General features: G+C 43.5%; 2 protein-coding genes across 3 annotated transcripts in view; one reads left to right on the top strand and one right to left on the bottom strand.

Moving 5' to 3' along the window:
- The first annotated feature begins 4,406 nt into the window (after positions 1-4,406).
- LOC311101760 (high affinity immunoglobulin gamma Fc receptor I-like) lies at positions 4,407-9,738 on the top strand. Of its 2 annotated transcripts, XM_084142943.1 has the most exons (6): positions 4,407-4,474; positions 4,610-4,645; positions 7,620-7,910; positions 8,160-8,426; positions 8,614-8,975; positions 9,222-9,738. In XM_084142943.1, exons 1-5 carry the CDS (start codon positions 4,450-4,452, stop codon positions 8,925-8,927), a joined length of 933 nt encoding a protein of 310 aa, XP_083999069.1. In that variant the 5' UTR covers positions 4,407-4,449; the 3' UTR covers positions 8,928-8,975; positions 9,222-9,738. The 2 variants fall into 2 exon arrangements, with proteins under 2 accessions (XP_083999069.1, XP_083999068.1); XM_084142942.1 differs by having other exon boundaries at positions 8,614-9,738.
- Positions 9,739-10,126: 388 nt separating this feature from the next.
- The window catches only part of LOC311101608 (otolin-1-A-like), a gene marked incomplete at both ends in the record, with an annotated part of 2,480 nt that continues 1,227 nt past the window's right edge, over positions 10,127-11,379 (bottom strand). Inside the window, one exon of the mRNA XM_084142736.1 lies at positions 10,127-11,022. Coding sequence (XP_083998862.1) covers positions 10,127-11,022 — 896 coding nt within the window. The remainder of the gene's footprint in view (positions 11,023-11,379) is intronic.

Here is an 11,379-nt window from a genome sequence, read left to right as displayed (position 1 = left end):
ATATATATATATATATATATATATATATATATATATATATATATATATATATATATATATATATATATATATATATATATATATATATTACATTTACATTTTAGTCATTTAGCAGACGCTCTTATCCAGAGCGACTTACAGTTAGTGAGTGCATACATTACACACACACACACAGTACCAGTCAAAAGTTTGGACACACCTACTCATTCAAGGGTTTTTCTTTATTTTTACTATTTTCTACATTGTAGAATAATTGTGAATACATCAAAACTATGAAATATCACATGGAATCATGTAGTAACCAAAAAGGTGTTAAACAAATCAAAATATATTTGAGATTTTTCAAATAGCCACCTTTTGCCTTGATGACAGCTTTGCACACTCTTGGCATTCTCTCAACCAGCTTCACCTGGAATGCTTTTCCAACAGTCTTGAAGGAGTTCCCACATATGCTTAGTACTTGGCTGCTTTTCCATCACTCTGCCGTCCAACTCATCACAAACCATCTCAATTGGGTTGAGGTCGGGGGATTGTGGAGGCCAGGTCATCTGATGCAGCACTTCATCACTCTCCTTCTTGGTAAAATAGCCCTTACACAGCCTGGAGGTGTGTTGGGTCATTGTCCTGTTGAAAAACAAATGATAGTCCCTCTAAGCCCCCCAAAAAAGAGTGCCAAGAGTGTGCAAAGCTGTCATCAAGGCAAAGGGTGGCTATTTGAAGAATCTCAAATATTAAATATATTTTGATTTGTTTAACTTTTTTGGTTACTACATGATTCCATATGTGTTATTATTCTACAATGTAAAAATTTTTACAAATAAAGAAAAACCATTGAATGAGTAGGTGTGTCCAAACTTTTGACTATATATATATATATATATATATATATATATATGTGTGTGTGTAATGCCAAACCTGTTCAATCATGCACTCAGTTTATTGTGTGGATATTAGTTTAGTTATTGGATGCAATAAAGACACAATTCTTGTAATGTTTACATTAGTGGTCATTCTAAATCCTATACAATAGTCTTGCATAGAGAACAGTTACATGAGTAATTGTATTATTTGTTTCAACATTTTAAAGGTTTGTTTGAGGCATTCAGGCTAGAGTCTTCTGAGAGGGGATAATGATGGCCTATTTAAAGGGCAAGATTGATACTATAGCTCAAAGTTTACATTTTTTTCCTATAAGGAAATAAATGATTTGCAGTTCAGAGTATAGGAGATACTAATATAGTGCCTTGCAAAAGTATTCATCCCCCTTGGCGTTTTTCCTATTTTGTTGAATTACAACCTGTGATTTAAATTGATTTTTATTAGGATTTCATGTAATGGACATACACAAAATAGTCCAAATTGATGAAGTGGAATTAAAAAAATAACCAGTTTCAAAAAATTCTAAAAAATAAATAATGGAAAAGTGGTGCGTGCATATGTATTCACCCCTTTGCTATGAAGCCCCTAAATAAGATCTGGTGCAACCAATTACCTTCAGAAGTCACATAATTAGTTAAATAAAGTCCACCTGTGTGCAATCTAAGTGTCACATGATCTGTCACATGATCTCAGTATATATACACCTGTTCTGAAAGGCCCCAGAGTCTGCAACACCACTAAGCAAGGGGCACCATGAAGACCAAGGAGCTCTCCAAACAGGTCATGGACAAAGTTGTGGAGAAGTACAGATCAGGGTTGGGTTATAAAAAAATATCAGAAAGTTTGAACATCCCACGGAGCACCATTAAATGTATTATTAAAAAATTGAAAGAATATGGCACCACAACAAACTTGCCATGAGAGGGCGGCTCACCAAAACTCACGGACCAGGCAAGGAGGGCATTAATCATTAACCAAAGATAACCCTGAAGGAGCTGCAAAGCTCCACAGCGGAGATTGGAGTATCTGTCCATAGGACCACTTTAAGCCGTACACTCCACAGAGCTGGGCTATACGGAAGAGTGGCCAGAAAAAAGCCATTGCTTAAAGAAAAAAATAAGCAAACACGTTTGGTGTTCGCCAAAAGCCATGTGGGAGACTCCCCAAACATATGGAAGAAGGTACTCTGGTCAGATGAGACTAAAATTGAGCTTTTTGGCCATCAAGGAAAACGATATGTCTGGTGCAAACCCAACACCTCTCATCACCCAGAGAACACCATCCACAGTGAAGCATGGTGGTGGCAGCATCATGCTGTGGGGATGTTTTTCATCGGCAGGGACTGGGAAACTGGTCAGAATTGAAGGAATGATGGATGGCGCTAAATACAGGGACATTTTTGAGGGAAACCTGTTTCAGTCTTCCAGAGATTTGAGACTGGGACGGAGGTTCACCTTCCAACAGGACAACGACCCTAAGCATACTGCTAAAGCAACACTCGAGTGGTTTAAGGGGAAACATTTAAATGTCTTGGAATGGCCTAGTCAAAGCCCAGACCTCAATCCAATTTAGAATCTGTGGTATGACTTAAAGATTGCTGTACACCAGCGGAACCCATCCATCTTGAAGGAGCTGGAGCAGTTTTGCCTTGAAGAATGGGCAAAAATCCCAGTGGCTAGATGTGCCAAGCTTATAGAGACATACCCCAAGAGACTTGCAGCTGTAATTGCTGCAAAAGGTGGCTCTACAAAATATTGACTTGGGGGGGTGAATAGTTATGCACGCTCAATATTTCTGTTTTTTTGTCTTATTTCTTGTTTGTTTCACCCCAAAAAATATTTTGCATCTTCAAAGTGGTAGGCATGTTGTGTAAATCAAATGATACAAACCCCCCCAAAAATCCATTTTAATTCAAGGTTGTAAGGCAACAAAATAGGAAAAATACTTTCGCAAGCCACTGTAGTCCCTTCTCTCTTGTTTGGCCTTCTTTGACTGCTGAACTGCTGCTTCGTCAGAAGAGAGAAAGGCTGCAGTTTCTCAGTTGCCATATTTAGTACGGTTGTATCTAAGATGAGTACTTTTAGTAAGTTCTTTATTATTTTACAGTGAGGTATTTTATTTGTACAAATGTTTTGGGGGTAAATGTTGCCAAACAGAATAGCCATAACAATGTTGATCTCAGCTCCATGTAGTAACCATTAATTCAGGGTTAGATGGATATACTGTATGAAGGAATAGTAGACATTGTGTTGGATGAGTATTATCTTTGATGTAACAGAAAGATCAATTGACATACTACCTATATATTTTATCTTTTTGTAATCATGTTTAATTAATCACATTTGTAACTATCAAATCAGTGTACAAATACTACCAAACCCTGGTTGCTTAAATTAATTCAATCCAATTTAAACACTAACTGAAATAACTAGGCATTGGATTGCACACAATCAATGATCAGGTATTTTTGAAAAAGCAATGTAAAAAAATAAAAGTATATACATCTGTACAACCTTATAGTTTTGTTTTTGTATGTTAAAGGAGTAACTCAACATTGTCTTGTATTTAAATGTAACTTATTGAGACAGTGTTGTTTTATAGTGTCCATGGGTTTGTTGTGTTGATGAATAAAATAACTCAAAAGCCGTTGTGTCTAGAGGGTTTTGTCACCACTGTCGCACTGTAACATGACTATCTAGGGTAAGTAGAAAAAAAGTAGAGCAAGCAAAGATGTGTTTGCAATGTACACTGAGTGTACAAAACATTAAGAACACCTGCTCTTTCCATGACAGAATGACCAGGTCAAAGCTATGATCCCTTATTGATGTTAAATACACTTCAATCAGTGTAGATGAAGGGGAGGAGACAGGGTAAAGAAGGATTTTTATGGCTTGAGACATGGATTGTGTATGTGTGCCATGAATGGGCAAAACAAAAGATACAACTGTGGGAAGCATTGGAATCAACATGGGCCAGAATCCCTGTGGAACACTTTCAACACCTTGTAGAGTCCATGCCCTGACGAATTTAGGCTGTTCTGAGGGCAAAAGTGGGTGCAACTCAATATTAGGAAGGTATTCCTAATGTTTTGTACACAGTGTATACTGTATATTGATGTAAGTACTGTGACACAGCTACAAAATGATATACTTGCTGGGCTGGCAAACGTATTGATCATGCATTATGCAATCAAACTTGTTTTGGTGCAAAGGTCACTTTATGCCAGAGCCCTTGTATCTTTGTTATCTTGTATTTTGAAGTTCTAGCAATATTTTAACATTTCACAAGTGCTTACTGTAACTAGATGTAAAAAAAAAAAAAAAAAAAAGACAGCACACATGAGGTTGCCTCCCAGGGCTTTGGTAATTCCCTCATTCCTAAAAAGGAACTTCCCCAAAGTTATTGAAGATGCCAGGAAGAGCATTATGTAATGAGGGGAAGAAAATGTTTCTTTCACGTAAATGGTATTTTTTGCAATCGAAACGGAGAAAACGAGTCTAATTTCCCTTGACAATATATAAAGATTGTACTGTGGTTATCCCCAACCGAAGCACAAACAGAACCCTCAACATGAAGCTGTTACTGAGCTTCCTTGGTGAGTTCCTTTCAGTTCACTTAAAGAGATTACAGACCATTATTTATGTGTATAGATGATCATTGATTGATTGACAGAATGATCACTGGTTTATTTTTGGTTATTTTAATGATTAATGGTTATTTATTGTTTCAGTTGTTTCAACACTACCTCAATGGGCTGTGCCACAAGGTATGTAGTAAATACAGTTCTCTCTGGCTGCGTTTACACAGGCAGCCCAATTCTGATCTTTTGACCAATAATTGGTAAATACCAATTTGTGGCAAAATATCAGAATTAGGCTGTCTGTGTAAAAGCAGCCTCTGAGATTCAAATCCTTCTCTTCAAACCAGTGTTCAAATCAAATTGTATTGGTCACATACACGTGTTTAGCAGATGTTATTGTGGGTGTAGCGAAATGCTTGTGCTTCTAGCGCCGACAGTGCATTAATATCTAACAATTTCACAACATATACCCAATACACACAAATTTAAGTAAGGAATGAATTAAGAATATATACATATATGGACAAGCGATGTTAGAGTGGCATGGACTGAAATACAGTAGAATACTGTATAGAATACAGTATATACATATGAGATGAGTAATGCAGATATGTAAACATTATTAAAGTGACGAAGATACCGTAGAATAGTATAGAATACAGTATATACATATGAGATGAGTAATGCAAGATATGTAAACATTATTAAAGTGGCTAGTGTTCCATTTCTTTAAAGTGGCCAGTGATTTCTAGTCTATGTCTATAGGCAGCAGCCTCTAATGTGCTAGTGATGGCTGTTTAACAGTCTGATGGCCTTGAGATAGAAGCTGTTTTTCAGTCTCTCGGTCCCAGCTTTGATGCACCTGTACTGACCTCACCTTTGGGATGATAGCAGGGTGAACAGTCAGTGGCTCGGGTGGTTGATGTCCTTGATGATCTTTTTGGCCTTCCTGTGACATCGGGTGCTGTAGGTGTCTTGGAGGGCGGGTAGTTTGCCCCCGGTAATGCTTTCGGCAGGCTGCACCACCGTCTGGAGAGCCTTGGGGTTGCGGGCGGTGCAGTTGCCGTACCAGGCGGTGATACAGCCCGACAGGATGCTCTCAATTGTGCATCTGTAAAAGTTTTGAGGGTATTAGGTGCCAAGACAAATTTCTTTAGCCTCCTGAGGTTGAAGAGGCTATGTTGTGCCTTCTTCACCACACTGTCTGTGTGGGTAGTCCATTTCAGTTTGTCAATGATGTGTACGCCAAGGAACTTGAAGCTTTCCACCTTCTCCACTGCAGTCCTGTCGATGTGGATAAGGGGGTGCACCCTCTGCTGTTTCCTGAAGTCCACGATCATCGCCTTTGTTTTGATGACGTTGAGTGAGAGGTTATTTACCTGGCACCACACTCCCAAAGCCCTCACCTCCTCCCTGTAGGCTGTCTCGTCATTGTTGGTAATCAAGCCTACTACTGTTGTGTCGTCTGCAAACTTGATGATTGAGTTGGAGGCGTGCGTGGCCACACAGTCATGGGTGAACAGGGAGTACAGGAGTGTGCTGAGCATGCACCCTTGTGGGGCCCCTGTGTTGAGGATCAGCGAAGTGGAGGTGTTGTTTCCTACCTTCACCACCTGGGGGCGGCCCGTCAGGAAGTCCAGGACCCAGTTGCACAGTGCGGGGTTCAGACCCAGGGCCTCAAGCTTAATGATGAGCTTGGAGGGTACTATGGTGTTGAATGCTGAGCTATAGTCAATGAACAGCATTGTAGGTATTCTTCTTGTCCAGATGGGATAGGGCAGTGTGCAGAGTGATGGCGATTGCATCGTCTGTGGATCTATTGGGGCGGGAAGCAAATTGAAGTGGGTCTAGGGTGGCAGGTAAGGTAGAGAAGGTGTTGTCTTGTGTGATGTCAACATATGAAATACAGTATGTAAATTGTCTATTTTCATTAGTTACGTAATAGTTATACACTGCTGAACATTAGTTGCCTTTTGTAATGTTAGGTGATCATGTAAATAAGACTAAGAAATATAATGGCGCCGGAGGAGATGGCTGCCGTTTTACGGGCTCCTAACCAATTTTGCTTACTCCCTGTTCACCCATGACTGCATGGCAGGAACAACTCCCAACACCATCATTAAGTTTGCCGTCGACACAACAGTGGTAGGCCTGATCACCGACAACGATGAGACAGCCTATAGGGAGGAGGTCAGATTTGGCATGTGTCCTCAGATCCTCAAAAAGTTATACAGCTGCACCATCGAGAGCATTCTGACTGGTTGCATCACTGCCTGGTATGGCAACTGCTCGGCCTCCGACCGCAAGGCACTACAGAGGGTAGTGCGTACGTCCCAGTACATCACTGGGGCCAAGCTTCTTGCCATCCAGGACCTCTATACCAGGCGGTGTCAGAGGAAGGCCCAAAAAATGGTCAAAGACTCCAGTCACCCTAGGCATAGACTGTTCTCTCTGCTACCGCACGGCAAGCGGTACCGGAGCGCCAAGTCTAGGTCCAAAAGGCTTCTTAACAGCTTCTACCCCCAAGCCATAAGACTCCTAAACAGCTAATCAAATGGCTCACCAGACTATTTGCATTGTCACCCACCCACCCCCTCTTTTACGCTGCTGTTTCTCTCTGTTTATTATCTATGCATAGTCACTTTAGCTCTACCTACATGTACATATTACCTCAATTACCTCGACTAACCTGTGCCCCCACACAATCACTCTGTACCGGTACCCCCTTTATATACCCTCGCTACTGTTATTTTACTGTTGCTCTTTAATTATTTGTTATTTCTTTTAATTCTTTATTTAATTTGTTACTTAACGCTTATTTTTCTTAAAACTGCATTGTTGGTTAAGGGCTTGTAAGTAAGCATTTCACTGTAAGGTGAACCTGTTGTATTCGACACGTGACAAATACAATTTGATTTGAAGTTGCTGTTTATGCTCAGATGTGATGCTTATTTTGTCCTCAAGTCTGACTCTAGTAGGCTGCGTTTACAAAGGCAGCTCAATTCTGATATATTTTTCACTAATTGGTCTTTTGATCAATCAGATCAGCTCTGAAAAAGATCTGATGTGAAAAGATCAGAATTGGGCTGCCTGTGTAAACACAGCCGTAGTAGTCTACTCAAAATGGCAGAAAGACTTACCTGTCAACATTTCTTCACAGTCCACCCCACAAAGGATCCGCAGACAGCCGTGGCTGAGCTAGTCAAGGGGGTACCCTGGATCTTCTCAGGGGAGAGCGTGCATCTGAAGTGCAGTGTTCCTGGGAATGTGTCGGCCGAGTGGAGGTACCAGTGGTTCATGGGGGGAGAGCAGCTCCAGGAGTCTGAGTACTTTGTCCTGTGGAAGGCCAGGCCACAGCAGAGTGGGAAGTACTACTGCCAGGGCCTGAGAACCACATGGATAAGCACACAACACACCCTCCACAGCCTGCCTATAGAAATAGAGGTGGACGGTAAGAGAACCCCTATGAATATTGAGCCATGATGACATCTAGTTTGGTTGACCTTCTGTTAGCAGTCTGTATTAGCCAACTCCTTTCTTGTTGTCACGCCAAACATGTGTGACAATAGCAAAATAAGCAGAAACAGACTGGCAACCAGGCTAAGTTACACCTGTAGCACACCTGACCATAGAGGGTACCTGTCAATAGGCCAGACAGGGACTATGCCACCCCGTTAATCACTTAATGCTCTTTGCCCAGGTGGGTGGGCCATCCTGCAGACCCCGTCCCTGCCCATGCTGGTTGGAGAGACAATGACCCTGACGTGTCGTGTCCGTGACAACCCCAGACTGACAGAGGTCATACTATACAAGGACGGGGTGGAGCTTCAGAGACAGCCTGGCCCAGAGCTGCGTGTCACCAACCTTACCCTGCAACACCACGGATCCTATTGGTGCAGAGCATCCTGGGATGGGTGGAGGGAAACCAACTCTGTGATCTCAGTGGCTACTCCGGTGTCCATCATAGGTGAGGTTGAGTGACTGGTGAGGTTTGTCATTTTGAGTTTGTGTAGGGTGTGGAATCAGATTTCGAATGAGATTTGCACTCATCATTCTATTATCATCACTATCATATCATATCTAATGGTAGTTGAATACCAGTAGGTATGTGAGGAATATTGTTCAGTTTTAATGCTCTGTATTCTCCCCTGCAGAGGTTCTGACAGAGCCCATGTTGGAGATTGTGCCCAATGACCCTCTGATCCATAAAGACCGTATGCTCCTGGTGTGTCATGCCCAACTGAACGCCCGTGAGACGGTTCCACACAAACACTACTACTTCTACCAGGACGGGCTGAGGCTGGGACCTGCCTCCTCCCAGGACAGAGTCGCAGTACTGAGGGACTCAGGCCGGTACTGGTGCAAAGTCAGTGTTCCTACTCTGGGGCTGAAGAGGCTCAGCGAGCCCGTACCTTATGGGCGAGTGACGGGTGAACACTCAGAACACATGAGAAACCAGAAAGATTAGTGGTGATGCAGTCCACCTTTAGGATGCGTCATAATGCTGACCAGTGGCGTAAGTTCAGTTAAACCTAGGGTATGGCAGGGTGGGGGGGACAGCTTCTCTCCGAGCGACGCTCCGCATGGTCCTGAAGCTAGCCAACCAACATGCTAAACAGCTGTTGCATTTTAATTGGGATTGGGATTGGGATCTACTTTTTTATAGCTTACTTTTATATTTTTGGTCTTGAGCTAGGGTAAGGCGACTGCCATACCCTGCCATACCCAACTGACTCCCCTGATGCTGACTCTGTGTCAACAGGGACCAGTTGTCTCTCTCCTTCCAGAGCTCCATCTCTATCCAGCCTTCTGTGCCCCCTACCTTCCCTGATGTATCCGGTGATTCTCCAAACACACTGGCCCCTAATGTTGTTGGGCCAGATGACGGGACAGTGGTGTGGAGGGACTTCTTTTGAGCAATACCAGAGCAATGTACATTATCACCATCAGTTTCAGAATTAGACCCTTTTGAACCGACTTAGTTCCATCCCCAATTTACCCATTCATATGCCTCAAGAATGTACTTATGTTTTATAACATGCCTTATCTAAATTCATTAATAATTACTCATTAATACAATGTTATTTGTCTTTTAAGTTGTGAATGAAACAATAAATTATATTTGCACTGTCGTTTGTAAACTCAATGTAAATATATCCAGTCAAAGTCAAACATTTACTTATTTTTTTAATTTCAAAAGTGTACAAAAGCTCATTTTTAAAATGCTCATTCTACAGCGATACAATGTACTGATTCATTTAACATAACCTGGGAAACATTATGTGATTAGTATTCCTCAAATAATTAACATTAAACTACTCCAGTGCTATCAGTCTTACGGGCATTATTTTTCATTCTACCAGATTGACAGTCTTGTAAAGATGTCTATATGTTGATGGGTATATAGAGGGAGTATGATGAGAGATGGGGTGAGTGCTGCAACTCAGATCATATAGAGGTGTTGTACAGTCACTGGTACTGTGGTGGCACAGTGGGCTCCATTGTCATGCGTTGTCTGAGCAGGAGCCCAGAGGGGCTGGTCTGTGGGGTACAGTATGGGTAGTATGAGGTGCAGTGAGTATGGAGGAGTTCCAGTAGAGATTGTTTAGGTATTATGGAGGTACAGTAGAGTTACAGTGTAGATTGTATTAGACATCAGATTGTTTGTCAGGGCTTGTCAGTGTAGAGCAGGAAGCCAGAGAAGGTGCTGTCGTCCTCACTGCTGGCGTAGACTCCGTTCCAGTCCCTCAGTGTCTCCAGCCATACCTGGTCCCCCGCCGCCAGCTGCAGCAGCACCATGCTGGACGCCTGGTCGATGTCCTGGCCGTACAGCGAGTCCCGCGTCCGCACCTTCCTCACTCCGTTGACTACCAGGGCGGCGCGCAGGGGCTTGTTCCGCACGGTGATGTGGTAGGAGAACACGTAGACCCCCCCGTGGGCACAGGTGAAGCTACTGGAGGAGGCGTTGTAGTGGTTCTCTCCGTTGTAGAAGACCTTGTCAAAGCGGACGGGGAAGCCCGATGGAGGGAAGGACTTGCTGGGGGTGAGGCCCACACTGAAGGCTGAGCGTTTCTGAATCACCCCGTTACCCTTCGCCCCTCTGATACCCCGAGGGCCCCTGTCCCCTCTCATTCCGGGGGTGCCTCTGTCACCCTTTGGCCCAAACATCCCCCTCCCTCCCTGGGGTCCAGGCAGCCCTTGCACCCCTGGCTCACCTTGAGCCCCTGGAGGTCCTGGATCCCCCTGGTCACCTGCCACACCAGGGGAGCCATGCATGCCATCCACCCCAGGAAGGCCCACCTGGCCCTGAAAACCTGGAGGCCCAGGGTCCCCTCTATCGCCCTTCAGTCCTCTCTCCCCAAATGTCCCACACTCCCCTTTGTCCCCCTTGTCCCCCTTCAGGTTTTGCACCCCAGCCAGCCCTGGGGGTCCTGTTGGGCCTTCCATTCCAGGTGTCCCTCTCTCACCCTTAGTCCCAATTTGGCTTTCACCCTTCTCCCCCCGATCACCTTTGACCCCAGGGGGCCCGCTGTCACCTTTTTCACCTTTGAAGCCAAATCCACCTGCAGGGCGCAGAGAACAGTGTAAGTGGACCATTTCAGAAACTAGGCCCAGACAGAATCTATGTAGGAAGATAGGATATGAATCGATTCTACATGTTTGATTTAATAATCATTTATGGAGCCTTAAACAGGTACAGGTAGCCAGGGGCGGTGTGTTCATTAGGGCGATATGGGCGACGCACTGCCAAACGGGAAAAGGAAGGGATTTTTTTCTAATCAATTATATCACGGCAACAGTAGTTATCAGTGTTCTAATCTAGACGTCTGATCTGCCACTAAATGTCCAATCAGGCTAAAGTCGTGCTTCAAATGCCCCCCCCCCCCCCCTTTTGGGGCGATTTCAGTCAGGTTGAAAAT

Source organism: Coregonus lavaretus (genome assembly GCF_964263955.1).
Source record: "Coregonus lavaretus genome assembly, chromosome: 26".
Classification (NCBI taxonomy): domain Eukaryota; kingdom Metazoa; phylum Chordata; class Actinopteri; order Salmoniformes; family Salmonidae; genus Coregonus; species Coregonus lavaretus.
The sequence above is the reverse complement of the archived record's forward strand: the minus strand, read 5'-3'. Positions and strand labels throughout refer to the sequence as shown.

Coding starts and splice junctions, on each gene's coding strand:
- LOC311101760 (XM_084142943.1), top strand. CDS start 4,450: ATGAAGCTGTTACTGAGCTTCCTTG. Junction 4,475..4,609: donor GCTGTTACTGAGCTTCCTTG/GTGAGTTCCTTT, acceptor TTATTGTTTCAG/TTGTTTCAACACTACCTCAA. Junction 8,427..8,613: donor TACTCCGGTGTCCATCATAG/GTGAGGTTGAGT, acceptor TCTCCCCTGCAG/AGGTTCTGACAGAGCCCATG.